At 38.4% G+C, this 20,862-nt stretch overlaps 3 protein-coding genes across 3 annotated transcripts; all 3 read right to left on the minus strand.

Moving 5' to 3' along the window:
* Nucleotides 1–353: 353 nt before the first annotated feature.
* Nucleotides 354–9,981, minus strand: LOC113119479 (tissue alpha-L-fucosidase-like). Its single transcript, XM_026289007.1, has 9 exons — nucleotides 9,834–9,981; nucleotides 3,207–3,576; nucleotides 2,994–3,128; nucleotides 2,598–2,735; nucleotides 2,336–2,441; nucleotides 2,045–2,245; nucleotides 1,685–1,875; nucleotides 1,110–1,209; nucleotides 354–1,020 (listed from the first exon to the last, which is right to left on the minus strand). The coding sequence occupies exons 2-9, from the start codon at nucleotides 3,557–3,559 to the stop codon at nucleotides 889–891; spliced, it is 1,356 nt and encodes a 451-aa protein (XP_026144792.1). The 5' UTR covers nucleotides 3,560–3,576; nucleotides 9,834–9,981; the 3' UTR covers nucleotides 354–888.
* Nucleotides 7,059–9,877, minus strand: LOC113119478 (tissue alpha-L-fucosidase-like). The gene is made up of 8 exons (XM_026289006.1): nucleotides 9,464–9,877; nucleotides 9,251–9,385; nucleotides 8,663–8,800; nucleotides 8,401–8,506; nucleotides 8,110–8,310; nucleotides 7,820–8,010; nucleotides 7,419–7,518; nucleotides 7,059–7,319 (listed from the first exon to the last, which is right to left on the minus strand). Exons 1-8 carry the CDS (start codon nucleotides 9,814–9,816, stop codon nucleotides 7,188–7,190), a joined length of 1,356 nt encoding a protein of 451 aa, XP_026144791.1. The 5' UTR covers nucleotides 9,817–9,877; the 3' UTR covers nucleotides 7,059–7,187.
* A 535-nt stretch (nucleotides 9,982–10,516) lies between the features above and the next one.
* zbtb8b (zinc finger and BTB domain containing 8B) lies at nucleotides 10,517–14,876 on the minus strand. Its single transcript, XM_026289005.1, has 4 exons — nucleotides 14,783–14,876; nucleotides 12,928–13,973; nucleotides 12,327–12,484; nucleotides 10,517–11,212 (listed from the first exon to the last, which is right to left on the minus strand). Exons 2-4 carry the CDS (start codon nucleotides 13,943–13,945, stop codon nucleotides 10,907–10,909), a joined length of 1,482 nt encoding a protein of 493 aa, XP_026144790.1. The 5' UTR covers nucleotides 13,946–13,973; nucleotides 14,783–14,876; the 3' UTR covers nucleotides 10,517–10,906.
* Nucleotides 14,877–20,862: the final 5,986 nt, after the last annotated feature.

Genomic DNA, 20,862 nt, shown 5'->3' on the forward strand with positions numbered 1-20,862 from the left:
GAATTGACATTTTATTCTACTGTTTATTGTATGTGCATGTGGCTTAAAATAATCCTGTCAACTTTAACTATATATATATATATATATATATATATATATATTCATGAAAAATTATAAATGACTAGTTTTTGACTTAGAAGAGCAATTTACATTATTTTAATAAAAATAACATAAGTTTGATTTTGAAAATTTTTACGCTGAAATTACACTGCAAATTAATCCAAGGTTGTTTCAAGGTATCAAACATGCATTGATTGAAATAAAGTAATGAAAAGCTCTAAATTAACAATCTAAAACTGACATTTTCTTTTGATGTGCCTTTCAGTTATTCATTTTTATTAAGCAATTAAATTCTATACAATACAATTTTTATTGATTTATTTTTTAATCAAGTGCAATACAAAATTTCAGGCATGAAATCAGTGAAGGGCAAAAAAAAATCAAGGAAACAAATTTATAAATGTGTTACTATTGCAAAAATAACATTGAATTGGTGCTAGACTGAGATGCTAAGGGCTTTTCACACACAACTAATAGGTTGGGACTAATCCACGCATACAGAATCATGAACGAATTTAAAAACATAACATTTCACAGTTTGTTTAGTAACCGTTTCACGAGAGTGCAAAGAACAGGTAAAGAAATGAAATGGAGGAGAAGAGGAGGTAGAGGGAAGCCAGAACTATTGCGACTGCTGCTTATTTATGCTCGCAGCAATGATTGACAGGACTGAAAAATTAGTCTCCACTTGAACCTACATTTGGATCTTTATTTAAGGCCATTCAAATGTGTCATAGTTTTCAAGTAGGAAAATATAGGGCTGGGTGGGGGGGGATCATCCCTGAGAATCTCATTAAAATGGTGATTAAAAAAATGGTGTTAAAGGCTTTAGGCCACCTCATCCAGCTTGAGCGTCCAGGCCTCAGCGGGTGTGAAAGGCAGATCGGGCAGCAGAACAATCAGACCTGATGTCTGCAGAGGAGCCCATTTTAGAGGCTCAGGGTTCCCCAGCAAAGTCACCTGAACAGAGATGCAACAGATATTTAATGGATATCTTACCTAAAAATAACACATTTAATTTCAAAATAATGATGAACTGAAATATTCACCACTGTGTTGTAGGAGGTTCTAGGCGTTAAAAGCTTAAAGGAGTTCTGCATGGGATTGGAGGTGAAGATCGCATACACAGTGCTGCTTTTTGACGTATACCTGGAATTGAAGGACAATTTTAAACACTGAAATGAATGAGTTGTTCACAGCTTTAATACAGTATATATACACAACAAGCGAAGTAAAACTAAACTAAGACTGCAGAAACAAGCAGAGAATGAAGCAAAACTACCTCACAAGAAATCAGGCTCGAAGAAGAAACAAACGATCATATGAACATGTCTCAGGGTAAAACTGTGTGTTCACTTTAGATTAAGTGAGAATAAGTACCCAGAAGTCTTATCAGAGCTTCTGAAAGGGTTGTACAGTGAATGGGCTCTTACAGTTGGTCTTAAAGTCCTTATTTCAAGCAGCGACTCATGAATCCTCAACTATAATTTTCTCACATGGCACCCGTTATACCCATCATGGTCTCTAGGTGAAACTTTTCCCCTGCAACTGGATTTTCTGAAAGTTTTTCAAAGGAACTATAAGGCACAGACATATAAGAGGAAGTTTAAAGATATCAACACACCAGACGGGAACTGTAGCATTCTCAGTCTGAACTCTCCAAGGCTTAGTTCCATAGATGGCATCACCATTGACCTTCAGCCAGGCTCCAACCCCTCGGAGACGTTCCTCAAAGACAGGTACAATTATGCCGTCTGATGTTGGCCCCACATTTAACAGGTAATTCCCTCCCAATGCCACGACGTTAACCATGTCCTGTGGTCATAATATATCACAGTCATTAGGCACCATATGAACTTGCATAAGCTTCTGTGTCCATGTTTCATTCATATATATATATATATATATATCCATGTTTCATATATATATATACAGACACACATTTACAAAACAAAAACAATTGTCTATTAGCAACACATCTCACCTTTATAATGGTTGGTAGATCCATCAGTTCGCTTAGCTTCATGTTTCGGCGATACCCCCATGATATTGTGTCCACTGCCTGACATTTCTCCCACTTGTGATTGGGCAGTTCTCCAGGAGTGAACTTGTCAGCACAATTGTAATAACCTCCATGTTTACAGTAACACCCCTTCCCCCATCTGTCATTGGTCACCACCACATCCTGTAAAGAGTGAAACAATTCAGTCATTATGATCTGAATTACAATTTGAGACAGATTTAAAACAAGAACAACATGATGCAATGATCTCACTTTGACCGGACTGTCGTTGTAGAGCCAGGCCAGGAATCCTGTAGAGTTCCAGTAAGTGTCAGGTGCTTCCCAGTCGCCATCTGACCAAATCAAGTCCGGCTTGTACCTGAATCATCAAAAACATCACCAGTTAATCTCACACCATATATGTATACTGGAAAGGTTGATCTTTGCACAGACAAATGCAACAGACAAGTCAGGCTTATATCATAAACTCCTTGTTCTCCACCCGTGTATCATCACATGACTGATGCAAATTTACCTGTTGACAAGTTCGTAGAGCTCTGGCATGGCTTTTTTTTCAACATAATCCCGAGTCTTGAAACCAGACTGCTTGTCGCTCAGGTAGATGGGATTGAACCATTCATACAGCGAGTTGTAGAGTCCATAATGCAGAGACCTGTTACAAAAAGTTCAAACTACAGCTACTAAAGATATTAAACATTTCCACTGTTACTGCCAAAGAACGCAAAGAATGTAAAATGTTTTTATCATGCATGGTGATTTACGTTTTTTTGCTGCAAGTATTTGTGCCATTATTTAACGCTAAAAGCGTACTCTTCCTCTTTTTAGTAGACCTGCATGTCAGAATATCTACTGACTCTGCTTGTTTGCGCTCTCACGCTAATTTGCACCGTTTATTAACTGTGGCCAATACCTCTTTCTTATCGCAGCGCCCAAATCTGCAACCAGATCCCTGTGAGGTCCATTATCAACCGAATTCCAATTCCAGGAGTACGGGGACCCCCAGTTTGTGAACCCCTCGTGATGTTTGTTTGTGAGGACCACATATCTGAATGGAGAACATCAAGCAAAGGCATAAATATACAGAACAAAAGAACCATCACCGGAAACCCATATATCTACATACTTTGCTCCAGAAGCTTCGAAGATATCAGCCATCTCTTCAGGATCAAAAAACTGCGCGTGGAAATCAGGAGCGAAGTCTGTGTAGCTGAATCCAGGAGGGTAGTTTTTGGTCATGAACTGGACATAGCTGGGGCTTTGGGATCCCTTCCAGTACCACCAGAACCACTCGCTGCCGAACGCAGGCACCGAAAACACCCCCCAATGCACGAAGATCCCAAACTTCACATCGTCGTACCAGTCAGGAATTGGTCTAGCGTCCAAACTGGCCCAGTCGGGCGTGTATCGAGTCCCGAGAGACGATGCGCATGATAGCAGACACAGAAACAGCGATATCTGAATCCGAGTCGCTTCCATGATCGCTCACAAGTGAACTTCACAGCCTGTGATCAGCAGAAGTGACTCTAAAGCGCGAATGTTTACTATGCACCGACTCTATCACTAAAGCGAGATTTCTGTATTTCCTGGTTTATCACATGCTATCAAACATGTGACTACAACACATGACTTCCCTGCAAAAACACTTGTCACAATAGGGATGTGGAACCCAATAAACTCAGCATTTGCTCGGTTAATAATAACACTGCACTGGTGAAAAGAAAAAAAAAATACTTCGGTTCTCTTTCGCATTGTTCACTGCCTCTGTAAATGTTTTCTTTTGTAAAAGGGGAAATTACCACTTACTTCAATATTTCAAAACAAAATAATTTCGCTGGCTTTTCTAAAAGAGTAAATGTAAGGGAGAGTGGGGTAAGATGAGCCAGTTTTTACTTATATGGTCCACAAGAAAATTACACAGAGGTATAATCAAAGTATCTAAAGTAACTTCAGGATGTTTCCTATCATTTTAGATTATCAGAATGTATCTAAGAAAATTGGTTAAAAAAAATATGGCTGTTCCTGTGGCTCAGTTTGCCCCAGGGTGGGGGTAAGTTGACCCCAGTCAGTGGGTAAGATGAACCATCTTGTTTAAACTGACCATCTGACGGAATCTGGTGCAAACGCATGTTGAATTTGAAAGATAATTTACCTCTTTAAAAAAAAAAACTTATTTAATAATCAAATTTCCAATATTTCAAACAGTCTTATTTCTTTTCTTAAAGCTAATGTAAATAACATAAAACTAAATCAAATGAAAATATCAATCTTTAATTGTTTGCATAACACTAAATTTGTAATCTTCCCAAAAAAAAAAAAGACTAAATAGAGAGTTTGTTGAGGAAAAAAATTAAAATAAAATTAATTAGAATGAAGGAATAAATGTCACTAACACTAATTAACAATTTAGTCAAAAGATTGGCATGGTAGCTTTTCTGCAATGTCGAACAGGCCATTAGGACTACAGGTCCTAAAGATGTCTCTAATTATAATGTAATGAAAAGCATATTCTAGCTCTTATCAGATATGGATTTGGTGAACTTGTACAATGTCCCTATCAAATAAATTACACATAATAATATGTATGTTCGATAAACTAAATCAGTTGTGTAGGCCTACTATCACATTAAAATACCAGTTTATACTTCAGAGATTTAACATTTAACTTCAGTGCCTCATGGTAGGGTAAGATAAAATTCTGGCTCGATTTACCCCAAAGCATTTTGCTCACTTTGCCCCATAGCCCCACTGGGGCCCCCCAAGGATGTGTGCTGGGCCCCCTCCTCTTTACTCTACTGACCCATGACTGCACACCATCACACAGCTCCAACCTCTTTATTAAGTTTGCAGATGACACGACTGTGGTGGGTCTCATTGGCAACAAAGATGAGACAAACTACAGGAGTGAGGTGAGCCACCTGGCCAAGTGGTGAAGTGACAACAATCTCTCTCTGAACGTGGAGAAGACAAAGGAGATGGTTGTAGACTTCAGGAGAGCACACACTCAGCACATTCCTCTGACCATCAACGGTGCGACTGTGGAGAGATTGAGCAGCACCAAGTTCCTGGGTGTGCACATCACAGAGGACCTCTCTTGGACTGAAAACACTGCAGCACTGGCCAAGAAATCACAACAGCGTCTCTACTTCCTCTGCAAACTGAGAAGAGCCAGAGCCCCACCCCCCATCATGTACACCTTCTACAGAGGCACCATCGAGAGCATTTTGTCGAGCTGCATCACTGTGTGGTATGGCGCCTGCAACGCGTCCTGCCGAAAGACTCTGCAACTCATAGTGAGAGCAGCTGAGAAGATCATTGGTGTCTCTCTCCCCTCCCTCCAGGACATTTATGGAACACGTCTAACCCGCAAAGCCCTCTGCATCACAGGTAATCCCACTCACCCAACACAGCTTCTTCAGTGTGCTGCCATCAGTGAGGAGACTGCGGAGTCTCCAGGCCAGGACCAGCAGACTGAAGGACAGCTTCATCCACCAGGCTGTCAGGAAGCTGAACTCCCTCCCGAACCTGCCCCCCTCCCCTCTTCTTCCCCAGGCACCACTGAACTATGAACCCCCCCCCCCCCCCACACACACACACACACACTAGTTATCTAGTTATTTTTTAGGCTTTAATGTTAATGTTATCTGTATGCACCGGGGTCTGAGAGTAACGCAATTTCGATTCTCTGTATGTATGTACTGTACATGTGGAAATTGACAATAAAGCAGACTTGAACTTGGAACTTGAACTAGCTGCCATTTTGGAAAAAAATAGCTTGCATACTAATTCAGGCTAATATTTAGCTAAATGATAACAGTTTTATGCATTTCTAAATCACTTATATGCATCATACACATTTTTAGAGCTGGATAAATTTACTTCGATGTAACAGCCATCACATATGTTATGCTAAAATTTTACTTTGACAAGCCAAAATGTTTTTAAAGTAAGTGGGTGCCTTCCACTCCTCCCATGTGTTTCTGCTATTCACAGTCTGGCAGGAATTATGGGTGGTTTCAGAATATATGGTCATATGACAATAAAAGTGTACAGTTGACGAAATACAGGGGTTGGGTAAACTTACCCACCTACTCATCTTACCCCACTCTCCCCTTATTAAAAAAAGCAATATGACTTTTGGTTAGTTGCAAAAGTACTGAATATAATAAAAATAAAAAAATGCACATTAATAGTCTAAAATATAACTGTAACTATAATTCAGATCAGTACTGTACTGTATTGCTTCACTCCTTACAGGATGTGGTAACCTAAAAATCAGTTCAATATTTTAAGTTGCATGATGTTTTATAACATTACACCTCTGCAACAGACAGTATTTGTTGGAGCCATTTCATTGTAATTTGTGTTTGTTACACTAGAGTATTTTTGAGTACATTTAAGCCAACCGCTAATGAGTTACAGGTGTGCAATGGAAGGTCAAACAAACTTTTTGACCATGCTGTGGGTACTGTGTTGAAGGTGCAGGATCGTCCCCCTAACAGTTTGTTTGAATGAAGTATTTGTTTATGAATTAAGAAACTAAGTTACGTTTAAAGTTATATTTTCCCTTTATTTTATTTTGTTATTTGCAATGCCAAATAGACAATACATGGATTTGCATATCCGACTATAGCTTGCATACAAATTCAGGCTAATATTTAGCTAAATGATTTACAGGGTTTTATACATTGCTAAATCACTAATATGCATCATACACATTTTTAGACCTGGATACATTTACTTTGATGTAACAGCCATTACATATGTTATGCACTTCTGCTTAATCTCCTTCCACCTAATCTCCTTCCACCATAAACACTTCCTAGTCAGTCTCATTAATTTGTTTTAGACAAATACATAAATGAAATAAGCATCAATTGAAATGACTTTTCAGTTTTAAGCATGGGTTCCAAGGTATTGCTTAAGCATATGAAAAGCAGAAGGAAAAAAAAAAAATCAAGAATCTTAAAAACCACAATTGGTTTTGATGTTTTATTCAGTTGGTCAATTTTATTGTGCAATCAAATACAATAAAAAACTTGATTTATACAAAACTTTCTTAAAATCATTACAATTTATTAAAATGTACAAAATAGTGTTAAAGGCTTTAGGCCACCTTATCCAGCTTGAGTGTCCAGGCATCAGCGGGTGTGAAAGGCAGATCGGGCAGCAGAACAATCAGACCTGATGTCTTCAGAGGAGCCCATTTTAGAGGCTCAGGGCTCCCCAGCAAAGTCACCTGAACAGAGATTAAATGCATTTTATGAGAACACAAGTGTATTTTTATTGCATAATAAAAAATAAAATCCTAAATTCCGATGGATTTATAAATATTTACCACTGTATTGCTGGAGGTTTTGGGCGCAGAAAGCGTAAAGGAGTTCTGCATGGGATTGGAGGTGATGATAACATACACAGTGCTGCTTTTTGATGTATACCTGGAATTGAAGGAACATTTAAAACACTAAAATTTTTGAGCGTCTAGGAACAGGCAGAGAAGGAAGCAAAATTATGATTGACTCAGCTTAAAGGAATCCAGGCTGCTTAAAAACACAGACCTAAAAGTAATCAAATATTTTATGCCAACCATATAACCAGTTTACAGATGCGTGAAGTATTTTTAGGACAAAAGTATGTCTTTACATCTACAGAGATAAGTACCTAGTAGTTCAGCTGCTGAAAGTTTTTCAAAAGAACTGTAAGCCACATATAAGAGGAAGCTGAAAGATATCAACACACCAGACGGGAACTGTAGCATTCTCAGCCTGAACTCTCCAAGGCTTAGTTCCATAGATGGCATCACCATTGACCTTCAGCCAGGCTCCAACCCCTCGGAGACGTTCCTCAAAGACAGGTGCAATTATGCCGTCTGATGTTGGCCCCACATTTAACAGGTAATTCCCTCCCAATGCTACAACGTAAACCATGTCCTGTGGTCATAATATATCACAGTCATTAGGCACCATATGAACTTGCATAAGCTTTTGTGTCCATGTAACACAAGAACTTGTCTGTTAGCAACCTCTCACCTTTATAATGGATGGCAGATCCATCAGTTCGCTTAGCTTCATGTTTCGGCGATACCCCCATGATATTTTGTCCACTGCCTGACATTTCTCCCACTTGTGATTGGGCAGTTCTCCAGGAGTGAACTTGTCAGCACAATTGTAATAACCTCCATGTTTACAGTAACACCCCTTCCCCCATCTGTCATTGGTCACCACCACATCCTGTAAAGAGTGAAACAATGCAGTCATTATGATCTGAATTACAATTTGAGACAGATTTAAAACAAGAACAACATGATGCAATGATCTCACTTTGACCGGACTGTCGTTGTAGAGCCAGGCCAGGAATCCTGTAGAGTTCCAGTAAGTGTCAGGTGCTTCCCAGTCGCCATCTGACCAAATCAAGTCCGGCTTGTACCTGAATCATCAAAAACATCACCAGTTAATCTCACACTATATATGTGGACAGTAAAGGTTGATCTTTCAAAAGACAAATGCAACAGACAGGTCAGGCTTATATCATAAACTCCTTGTTCTCCACCCGTGTATCATCACATGACTGATGCAAATTTACCTGTTGACAAGTTCGTAGAGCTCTGGCATGGCTTTTTTTTCAACATAATCCCGAGTCTTGAAGCCAGACTGCTTGTCACTCAGGTAGATGGGATTGAACCATTCATACAGAGAGTTGTAGAGTCCATAATGCAGAGACCTGTTACAAAAAGTTCAAACTACAGCTACTAAAGATATTAAACATTTCCAGTGCTACTGCCAAAGAACGATACATTTCACAGAACATTTTTGGATACAAGTGAAGAAAAAAACCACGCAAAATCTCACTAATACATTAATGTAGGTTTAGAACCAGTCTAGCACAAAGTGCCAGATTTAGCGCAAGGATATACTGACATTAGCGATTAAAAGGTGTTGACAGCGTTATTTTTTGAATTTTTAGTTTTCCTCTCAGACGCAAAATGTATGTTTTTTCATTTTTATCATGCATGGTGATTTACGTTTTTTTGCTGCAAGTATTTGTGCCATTATTTAACGCTAAAAGCGTACTCTTCCTCTTTTTAGTAGACCTGCATGTCAGAATATCTACTGACTCTGCTTGTTTGCGCTCTCACGCTAATTTTCGCCGTTTATTAACTGTGGCCAATACCTCTTTCTTATCGCAGCGCCCAAATCTGCAACCAGATCCCTGTGAGGTCCATTATCAACCGAATTCCAATTCCAGGAGTACGGGGACCCCCAGTTTGTGAACCCCTCGTGATGTTTGTTTGTGAGGACCACATATCTGAATGGAGAACATCAAGCAAAGGCATAAATATACAGAACAAAAGAACCAACACCGGAAACCCATATATCTACATACTTTGCTCCAGAAGCTTCGAAGATATCAGCCATCTCTTCAGGATCAAAAAACTGCGCGTGGAACTGTGGTGCAAAGTCTGTGTAGCTGAATCCAGGAGGGTAGTTTTTGATCATGAACTGGACATAGCTGGGGCTTTGTGATCCCTTCCAGTACCACCAGAACCACTCGCTGCCGAACGCAGGCACAGAAAACACCCCCCAATGCACGAAGATCCCAAACTTCACATCGTCGTACCAGTCAGGAATAGGTCTGGAGTCCAAACTGGCCCAGTCGGGCGTGTATCGAGTCCCGAGAGACGATGCGCATGATAGCAGACACAGAAACAGCGATATCTGAATCCGAGTCACTTCCATGATCGCTCACAAGTGAACTTCACAGACGTGTGTGTGTTCACTGTGATCAGTAAACCTGAATCTACAACACTAATGTCAGTATTAGCCGACTTCCGCACTATATATATTTCTACCGGCGAAATCTAATAACAGACTCAAAACCTGAACAACCTGTTTGTATTTCCTGGTTTATCATATGACATGAACCATGTGACTAAAACACATGACATAGGCCAACTGCAAAACAGCTCACCACAAGGGACAGGAACAATACTTCAAGAGTTTATCAAAACAATGCCTTGAAAAGGACTAACGTTACTACTCGGAATCTTTTATGTTTTGTTTCGCTGAAAAATGCCATTTAATAAATGAAGTTTAACTTATAACATGTTTGTATTCCTAAAATAATATATATATTTTTAATCTATATGTATATTTAAAGCATATGTATAGGCCAAGCAATAATTAAGTTGCAAGGTCTCAAAATTAGATAACTATTTTGTGTTCTGTCTTGCATTGTATTTATTAGATGGTCAAAATTTGCCTGTAAAAATCTGTAACCCTGTGGAATTATGGTAATGTTGTTCTGTTACCAATCAGACTTCCAAAAAAAAGTTCAGTACTCTAAATGGACAATAACATGATTTTAGGTTCTTGATGACATTATTATTATTAATTTTTTTCTGGAACATTATACTCATAACACTTATAATCTATTGGAAAAAAAAAACACTGAAATGGTCCCTGAAAGTTTTTAAGACAGTTCGCTTTAAACCATAAAAATATTTATTCACACAACTGCCACAACACATTAAAATCTGTTGTGGCCTCATTGTCATACAGCAAAATATGTTCATAATCCATAAGTAGCCAGTGCAGATTTGTACTAAAACTAAACATAATGTTTGACAGCTTTTCCAGCTGTGTAGTGTTTCCAATACAAATTAATACTTTAATTGCACCAAATAATTAACCATCTTTTCTAACCAACAAACAACAAGAAGAACAAGTGACTAAACCGGTAGTTTGTTACCGGTAGAATGTTGACACACCCTGCTTTAGACTCTTACTCCCTTTTTGTCATTTATTTAGTAAGGATCCAAGTGCAACTCTACAATAGAGTGCCATTCTCTGAAAGCTGCTTTGCAACATTCTGCTTATCATCCTGTCCAACAGTACTTGCGCTCGCCTCCGCTTCATCCCCTTCCACCACAAACACAGGCCAGTCAGAGTCTCTAGTGCCCCTCTCCATAGATTCAGACTGGGCGCTGAGGTTCATGGAGGAGGGATCCTCATTGGTTGTAGTAACAAAGGTGCAGCCATCACAAAGTCCAAATCGCTTCATTCCCTGGGACACAATGCCTGAGAAAACTCGACGGCAGCCTTTGCACACAATGGGCCAGGTGGAGCGATGGACCTTCAAAACAAAAATATACATGAATTAAGTTTCACTTACTTAACATTTTTTTATATCTCTAAAAAATATCTGTAATTCTCAAAAACAAAATGGAATGGAAAAAATAAAGCAATCTGTCATTAAAGACAACTTGACAATTAGCAAAAATTGAAGATATGATAAAATTTCTGGTTTTCCTTTCTCTTTAGTTACAAGCTGTTTGTGAATATATAAGATCCCTAAAGTTACAAAGACTTAAGTCTCAAATCCAAAGAGATATTCTTTATGCGTTGCTTTTGCGTGATACGATAAACCACATCACCTGTAAAACAACAACAACTGTAATACACTAGAAGTTATGACCAATGCAATTCCATCAGAGTGTATTGTTGCATGATTTAAACTATGAGCCAGTGATATATTTAAAGTTGGACATATTACATCCAACTTTACCTGCATACATACAATACACTTGTAAAGCAAAATAGGCTATACAGCAAATCTTGGCAAAGTGACTGTTTATATTGTTGCAAATTGTAAATACAGCTCTGTTTGTAACTTTATATGTATAAACCTTTTATACATGGAGTATATTAACATAAAACGCAATATACTATAACAAATCTCAACTGCTTGTTTATTTTGTTGCAAAATATCTACTATATTTTTCCATCTGCTAAATGCAACTACAAGGCATGAAAAATGATAAAATATTACAAACATTAACAATATGATTGTATTTTATTTTTTTGCAAAGCTGCTTTTGCGAAAAGCACTATACAAAAAAAATGGCTTGACTAGAATAATTTGAATTTATATCAAAAGGATGACTATTTCTGAGTTATTCAATACTTTCACATTCTAGTGTCTGCATAAAACATGCCTATCTCTGGAGATAATGAACCACAGATAAGTACAGCAACAGGATTTCGGTGTATATTTAAACCTGACACTTCCTCGTGTTCTTACTCTAGCCAGTCTGCAGAACAAAAACGAACTGACTTACAGCAAGTTCAGTAAAATGAGTGCAATACTTTCAATGCAGTTAAACATTAACCTCGCAAGCAAACAAGTGACCCTGACCCTTTGCTGCTCTACAGCTACACATTCAGATATTTGTTTTGTGAAGACTTACAGAAATTGCATGAGTGCGAAGATGTTCTTGTCTTGTGAAACGTTTGCCGCAGACCTCACAGGGATACGGCCTTTCTCCTGTGTGGCAGCGGATGTGCCTCTTCAAAATACCCTTCTGTTTGGCAGTGTATGGACAGAATGGACATTTGTGCAGCCTTCCTATGTAAGCACACACAAATATATTACAACACAATTCAAAAATGATTCCTTGCATCCAAATTCCATACTTCATAGTAGGAGAAAAACAGCATATTAGTAAAGAAACTGAAATTACTAAGTAGTATGTCCGAATACATAATATTCATAAAACAGTAAGCAAAAGGTCCCCAGATGACTTGCACTGTTGCACATTTTCGAATATCATCTGAAGTAGCCTCTGATTAACACTTTACTTTCCCATGAAGCAATAGGAGAATCTGAGAATGGCAGTGAAATGACTCATCTGACCCCAGATGACAGTGAAAAACTGTTGGATGTACAGTAGTACATCATTTATACTATATAAAATATACTTTATTTAAACGGTCTTGAAGCAAGTTACAGCATGCAATTTTAGACACAGTGATCGTTTTACTACAATGATTTTATCCAGCATCTTTTACCTGGATCATCCCCATACCAGTCAATCTGAATCTCCATCCCACAGGGCCCCGCAGGACCTAGTACGTCATCACCACGGCTGAATCCACTGACATACCCCAAATTCTGGGAAAAGTGTTCATCGCGGTTAGGGTTCATTCCAGATCTGAACAGCACATCTGGAAACTGCTTCATTGGGCAATCAGCAAATGATACAGAGAAATGCTCAGTGCTTGGAGCTGGACTAGTGTTAACAGTTCTCTCCTCGTCCTGATTTGGGTCATGATAAAGAGTTGTGTCTTTGGATTCCTGTGAAGATTCGCCCTCCTCATCAGGGTCATACTCTATTTTGGGATGCACCAAACCTAGAAGCAATCCTGGGGTGGATGAGTTGACTAAATCCGGGCCTGGACTGATCTTCAGTGGAGCATTTATGGGAGGATGGTTGGGAAAAGCTGCTTGGGAGTTTTCCCCTTCGGAGTCTTTACTACTGGTGGCCACTGGGGTGCAGACAGCAGCTGTTGGGGCGTCATCAGGGCTGAGGGACTCTGTGACCTGACAGGTTCTTTGGTCGGCATCAGAAATGGACGCCATAGGAGCACTAGAGGCTGAAACTGGGTTTTCACTACCACTGAAGTCCTTGTGTCTCTCCCCCTCCCTGTTACAGATCTCCAGGGATGACTTGATGTAGCCCTTGCAAAAGTTCACCACGTCGGTCATCTGCAGGTAGCTCGCAGCTGACATTATTTCAATGACATTGTCGCTGCGCAGGTCCAGGCGACCTGTATACAGAAAGTCTAGGATGAAGGAGAACGCCTCGGCTGTGACGATGTCCAGGGAGGCAGTGCTGTGTCGCTGACCATTGTCCTGCAGGTAATGCACCAGCAGCGCCCGAAAATAACCGCTGCTGGCGAAGAGAATATTACGATGGGCTTTAAAAACACGTCCCTCAACTATGATGCTACAGTCACAGAAGAAGTCCCTCTTACGCTGTTCGTTCAGCTCGGACAAGAGCCGGGACAGGTAGGAAGGAACCTCCATTTTCACTGTATTAGAGCCATGTGTTTCTCTGGAAGAAGAATAAGATTAATAAATAAATCAATTGTTCATGAGAAAAACATTCCATGAAATAAATCCATATCCTTTAACTCCTAAAACTTTCACAAAGAGATAAAATAGGATAAAATGCCCTGTTTTCCAGAGGTGATCCTGACCTGGAAATATACCTATTTATTTTATTTTTTTTGGCACACTATATAACTATACCGGTTGGTTGAAAGCACACTACAATATGGGAAAATAATAACTAAACAATTTAATACATTTGCAATAGTTACATTCACAGAAAGCATGTAATAATAATAATCATGGAAAACATAATAAATAATTATATATTTAACCCACAACAATAAAAAAAAGCATAATGCACAAGAAGTGCAACTCATTCTCTCTAATTTTTAATTAACAGATATTAGTAAGTCCACTGAAGGAGGAAAAATTCCAGTTTCCATTTCAGAAGTCTGACCACATTAAGATTATATACTGACTATCATACCAATGCCATATTGTTAATTAATGGAATATATATTATTCAAACATTTAAAGTGCAATTTACTTTAAATAGAGGATATATAACTGTCATTATAGTATCAAAATATATCTGAACCAAATCAAACTTGCGCTACATATCGGTGGTTCTAATTTATGTATAGCCTATGTTTTACAACAGCCGTTACTTTTATAGATGAGCAGCAGCGATTAATAAGGGGAAAAAAAGCGCATTGCATCGTAACAAATCCAGCGCAGTCGAAATAACTCTTAACTGCTTTAACACAATTACTCGCCTTTAATGATATAAGCCCATTTGTTTATACTTACGTTTAAGTGTCTCTTTTGTTTTTCCTTATGGTGGTCTTTTAAAAATGTCTCCCTGATTGACTGTTTCCTGATTTCTACCTTGTACTTCCTGTCCCTGCCATAGCAGCAGGCGGAGTGTTTAAATCGCTCCTTAGTCCTTACCCCCTTTACAGTCTACAACTTCGGATGTCAGCCATTCGTTCACGTCCAAGCACATCCGGGATAAGCAGTTTGCAGTTCTGTTTCTGTCACCAGGGTCCTATGTGACCCCATTTGAATTTTCCTTCTTTTCTATTAATTTTTCCCTTCATATCAGGGGCATGAAATTCTGTGACTTTTCCTAAATATTCTATCTATAAACACACACACACACAAATCAGGACTTGACTTGTTGTTCTAAAGGTGTAAAAAATAAATAATAATAAAAATAAATAATAATAATTATTTTTTTTATTTATTTATACTTTTTTTATTTTTTTCATTTGTCAAAAAAAGTAGTGAACCCAGTATAAATCTTGTATGTTTTACATTTTTATAAAGGCCTGGATCTAGAGCACAAAAACAAACTGGAACGAACATTCCATCTCATGCTCACACACACAAACACACACACGTGTGTGTGACTGCAATAGGGAGCATTTTTGTAGAAATTGGCATAAAAAAAAAAAACCGCAAATCTGGCATAAGTATGAAAATTTCACTCATAAATAAGGGACTGGTGCAAATGCAACATGGAACAAGCATGTTGAGTAGTTATAGCACCAAATATCCACAAAAATGCAGCTAGATATAGTTTGACATATAAAAAAAAAGTATATTTCCTCATGCAAGCGCTCTGTAAAAGTTAGGGGTCTGTTTGACCGAAAGGACCAAAAAGTAAACCATACTAAAGATTCGATTGAGGGTTAAATCAATATTAGATTAAATTAAATTAAATTGAAACTAGATATAAATAAGGATTAAAAAATATATAATAATAAGTATGCCTATTTACTTTTATAGTTAGTGTGTTTTCTCTCATGAGTAACTAATTCACTGAGATGGCAGTTGTGTCCCAAGACTGTAGTCACTGATTAAAAGTGTTCTGTAATCATCTACACCCTCCTCAACTGCAGTTGTTTAGTGCCTGTTCATGACTTGTGTGTGTGAGAGAGAAAAGTAGGCTAGATGGGATTTATTACATTTATTTTATTATGGAAAAGTTATTAGTAGAAAATTATGCAACACCTTTTTGAGTATATGCATATAGTCAATCAAATTACTTTTTTAGATTACTTTTTGAACATATCTCTCTGCCTGACTGATGTGGTCTAATTTTTTCGTTAATGTAGAACTTAAATAGTATTCCAAATGCAAATTTTAGCTCAAAAAGAAAAATAAACCCCTCATTTTGTTGATAAAAAGCATGCAGTATCACTTTCTTCATCTTGCAAAAGAATATATTTAAAGAATGTCTATGTCCACAGACCGTAGCGTCAGGGCATGCAGGATGTAGGTGCATGGTCACCGTGATTTTGCCAAGTAAGACTTGCTGTGAAAAAATGCTCACTGCAGGTGCATATGGGCCCGGGCAGTTTGGGGGCCCGCTGAGCTGGTGGGAACTTTTAATTTAAACGAGGGAACGAATAGAGCCCTGCATGAGCCCAGCCCTTGTCCAACGGCTTATGAGAATTCTCAGCCCAAGTCCGACTGGATACTGTGTCTTTTTTCTCTCTCTTCCCGATTACACAGCTATTAAAATAGTTCCGTTTTGTTTTTTAATGGCAAAGTGGTCATATTTCTTTTTGTTTCTTTATTAAGTTAAATTAGAAATATGTTTGAGACATTTTATGTGTGTAAAGTTCAAGTTTTCGTTTTTCGACTCTCTATAGATGAGTAAATAGTGCATACATAGTTTTACAGTGCGTAGTGTACTGTGATTATGACGTAGTCATGTTGTCAAAAGTGCTGACTATGAGTCAATATAGGTCGTGACCTAAAAGATTTGCTGACTCACTGGGATCCTGGTCCTCAGCTTTCTAGTCTTTCTTCATTGTTTCAAAAAGAAAAGCTAAAAAGCAGCTAAATGATTAACTTATTTATCCTTTTCATATCAAGACTACACTCTGACAAAACAAAGGCAATGAAGAAAGTGCAATAAATATTATCACCAGATGAGGGAGCAATATCCCTGATACAGCTGGCACTGCCAAGAGTTTCAGCAAGTGCACATTTACACCGCTGTTACACAGACGACAGGGTGATGAACAGCACATTCATGAGAAGTAGTTTATTTTTCAGCATAGTGGTCGACCACCATTGTGGGGCAAGATGACAAACTCACATCTGCTCTGAAACAGATCCCACTCTGAGTAAGGACTGATGTCTTCACAATGCCCATATCCTAACATGCCCCTACTGCCAGCTCATGTCAAACCATGTGCCTACCCCCATTGTTTGCAGTGGAATGTGTGTTTATTTGCTCTTTTTAGCCCCAAAATAGCTGTTTTTTTAACATTTGGACCAAGATAAAACAAACATGCAGTTCCTGCAGGCTGCACCGCACCCATGCATCACAATCCACAGCACTCGAAAGTGATTTTTAACACTGATGGGTCACCGGGTGAGTTATTTGTTTGCAGAATTTTCCCATGGTAAAGCCACAGAGCACAAAGGCTTCATGGTGGCCCCTCTAAACCGCAGGGTAGGCAAGTGGACATAAGCCGCCATACACCCTCTTTTGAAAATGAAATTTATAGCACCTCATAAAACTCAGTTCATCCTTATAATTCCTATATACAAACCAGAGTGTTGTCCCCGAATCCTGTAAACTTGAAACTACCCTGAATCAAACGCTCAGGCTTCAAGATGGAGTGGCCGCGAAAACGACCAAAATGAGTGCTTCTTTGCCATTCTCAGATCATTCTAAGGTGCTTCTTATTATGATATACATTAAGACCGAATGTTGCAAGGGAATATTTTTCTGTCATCTTTTGTGAAAAGACAGTATGTTTTTTATAAATATCGCTGCTGAAAAATCTGCTTTGCCATCACAGAAAAAAATTGAACTTCATTAAAAAAATGAAAAAGGATGCATTTGTGATCAAATAAATGCAGCTTTGGTGAGTAGGGTTCTATCAAAAGCATTCAAATCCCAGCAAACCCCATACTCCTATATGATAAAAATTCTTCGGAATTCTATTTTTTTCCAATATAAAATAGAATGGGTTTGGAACAATATAATAATATACATTGTTATAAAATATAATAGGCCTATTTCTTTTTAAGAAATCAATTCCACTACATAAGCTTTAGTTTTGTCAATAAATCACAATGGGAGAACACAATTGTTATTTCATGAATAATATACTAATATGTGTCTGCTGTAAGGTATGAAACTCTATTCATCCTTGTAACTCTAATATGTGTTCCTTTTTAAAACACCTAGAATCAAAAGCAGAAGCTCATGCTTCCAGATGGAGCCCAAAAGAACCAAAATGAGTGCTTTTGATTCGCCGCTTCTGGATGTGTCATAAATATGGCAGAAGACTTTAGTTTTTGTGCCATTCTCAGACATCCTAGGTGCTCCTACATATTAAGATCGAAGGATGCAAGTGAAAATTTTCCTGTCATCATATGCGAGGAGGCAGACAGTGTGGTTTGATGGCATGTTTCGGCACCGAGCGGGGCAAAGAGCTGCTTTTTCCCAGGCATAGATGTACACCACCGGGATATTTAGAGCCACAGAAGAGCACTGATTAAAGAGAGAGACAATGGGGAGAGACTGCCATGACATGGTGGCATTTTCCATCCCCGAGCGCTGCCTCTCATGGGCGCAAAAACTGCCGCGTGAAACGTTTGAATTATCCCAGAATGTCAGGAATTTGTTTTGTGGCACCAGCGCAGACCCCTCGCACATTGATCACGAGATCTGAGACACAGCCTTGACTGTCTCTTTTGTGTGCATGCGTGTTGTGGGCGGGGAGGTGGGTGTGTTTGTTTGAGGTGGAACAGTCATAATACACCACAAAGTGTCTGGAGGATCTAGACATCAGATGGGGGGGGGTGTAGTTGGGGGTCTTGGTGATATGATACCAGTTTCGGGGGCCTTAATAGGACCGGCGCCCCTCTGCAGTCTGAAGACACCACTCTCCTCTGTGGTCAGAAAGGAAATCTCGTCTCTCTGTAATTACCAGTTAATGTCCTTGTGTCATTCAGAGACGATGTCTCATTGTGCCCCGCGCGTCTTTGCTTTCTCTCCCAGGCCGATGACTGCCAGAAACAAACATGTCAGCCTTTTTATTATCATTTATTTGATGCAAAGGAGAGTAATAAGTGCTGTTGCTTCAACCACATGCTTCCGGCCACAAGCAGAGCTTTGCCTTCTAGATCAGTTGCACTCATTGACGTCTCATTCACATTCCTCAGTTTATTAAATGAATAGTTCATCCAGAATTCAAACAAATATCTTTATTTATGTATATTTATTTCTTTTTCTATAATTTTATATTATAATATATGCATATGGTTCAAACATTTAGGGAAAGTAGGATATACATATATATATATATATTCAGCAAATTGATCAAATTGATGTAAAACTACAAACATTGTTACAATGCTTTCACACTGCTACATGAATAAAAAAAAACATAAATAATATAAATAATGAATTCAGGGTTTTCACAGACATATTAAGCAGCACAGTTGTTTTCAACAGTAATAATAATAAGAAATGTTTCCTGAGCAACAAATTAAATTTTGAAGGATCATGAGACACTGAAGACTGGAGTAATGATGATGAAAATTCAGCTTTGCATCTCAGTAGTAAATTACATTTTTAATATATATATACTGTTATCAATATATATACAGAAAACTGTTATTTTGAATTGTAAGAAAATTTAAAAATGTTACTTATTTTACTATATTTTTTAAACAAATATATGCAGCCTCAGTGAGCATAAGAGGCTTCTTTAAAATATTACCAATCCCAAACTTTTTGTGCATTAAATATGGATTATCATTTTTGGTTTGAAATCTCCTGGTCAGTGACAACAAAAAATTCTTCAAAACTTATGTGTTCCAAAATTAACTTTAACATGCAAAAATTAACATCATACGACCATGGAACAATATGACAATATATATTATTATAAAATGTAAAAATGGTTGGTCAACTATTTAATTAACTACTTTGTACTTCCCCAGTTCTAGCAATGACAGAACACTATAATTATATTATGACTTAAGTATGTATGATAATCTGTGTCTGCTGTAAGGCCAGGATTTTGTTTGTGTTAATGTGGCATGCGTGACAATGGTTTTGTTCGCATCTGTATTTCTGTTTGTGTCTGTGTGGTTTGGATAAGTCTGTGTCCATCCCAATTGTGTGTTTGCTGTACCCAAGAGAGTGTGTGACTGCATGCTGTTGTTTGGGATTCTGCCGCCACTACCTACGGGCCGGCCGTCGCTCGGTTGCTCTGGACTGTAATGACAGGGCCGGCTGGCTGTAATTAAGTTCAAACATAGCAGCGTGGTGGACAGAGCCGGAGGCCTGCAGCCCTCAATATCATGCAGGCTGACCACAGACTGACAGCTCTCCAACACCCGCCAAACACTAAAACTATAAGACCAAACTAAAACCCGGACTAAAGCCTGATATGTCATGTACAACAATAATCAATTACTATCCAAAATCAGCTCAAAGCCCAACAACTTTGCATGAGCTTTTGACATTTTCAGATTTGAAATGGTCTGCATATTCTAACATATTAAACAAGCTACCTAAAATCCATTATATTTATCAGTGATAAAAATGGTAACTTAAAGCTGTGTTTGCTGGTTTGTGATTGGCTGTTCATCAAGCATAAACTTAACTGCTAGCACTAGGTGTATATTATCATCTCAAGCTGCTGTAAGCACATATATCCTGAACCCATCCTTTCATCCACACCTCCTGCACACCCTGTATAATCTCTTCTTCTTGGAACGCTAAAATTAGCTTTCATTGGAATGCTCTGACAGCTTTAGCAATACAAAGTGTAAGGTCAATACATTTCACTTCATGTCTAGGTGTCTCAGTCATTGTAGACTTGAAACAAAGAGGGTATATGACATTA

The sequence above is a fragment of the Carassius auratus genome, chromosome 19, assembly GCF_003368295.1.
Source record: "Carassius auratus strain Wakin chromosome 19, ASM336829v1, whole genome shotgun sequence".
Lineage (NCBI taxonomy): Eukaryota > Metazoa > Chordata > Actinopteri > Cypriniformes > Cyprinidae > Carassius > Carassius auratus.

What these genes read in the sequence shown, in the direction of transcription:
- LOC113119479 (XM_026289007.1), bottom strand. Translation starts at nt 3,559, where the DNA reads ATGGAAGCGACTCGGATTCAGATATCGCTGTTTCTGTGTCTGCTATCA. An exon ending in CTCTACGAACTTGTCAACAG is followed by an intron (nt 2,442 to 2,597) that starts GTAAATTTGCAT and finishes TTGATGATTCAG; the next exon opens with GTACAAGCCGGACTTGATTT. An exon ending in AATGCTACAGTTCCCGTCTG is followed by an intron (nt 1,210 to 1,684) that starts GTGTGTTGATAT and finishes CTTCAATTCCAG; the next exon opens with GTATACGTCAAAAAGCAGCA.
- LOC113119478 (XM_026289006.1), bottom strand. Translation starts at nt 9,816, where the DNA reads ATGGAAGTGACTCGGATTCAGATATCGCTGTTTCTGTGTCTGCTATCA. An exon ending in TTCGAAGCTTCTGGAGCAAA is followed by an intron (nt 9,386 to 9,463) that starts GTATGTAGATAT and finishes TTCTCCATTCAG; the next exon opens with ATATGTGGTCCTCACAAACA. An exon ending in ATCTGCCATCCATTATAAAG is followed by an intron (nt 8,011 to 8,109) that starts GTGAGAGGTTGC and finishes TTATGACCACAG; the next exon opens with GACATGGTTTACGTTGTAGC.
- zbtb8b (XM_026289005.1), bottom strand. Translation starts at nt 13,945, where the DNA reads ATGGAGGTTCCTTCCTACCTGTCCCGGCTCTTGTCCGAGCTGAACGAA. An exon ending in CTGGTATGGGGATGATCCAG is followed by an intron (nt 12,485 to 12,927) that starts GTAAAAGATGCT and finishes GTGCTTACATAG; the next exon opens with GAAGGCTGCACAAATGTCCA. An exon ending in TTCGCACTCATGCAATTTCT is followed by an intron (nt 11,213 to 12,326) that starts GTAAGTCTTCAC and finishes TTTGTTTTGAAG; the next exon opens with GTCCATCGCTCCACCTGGCC.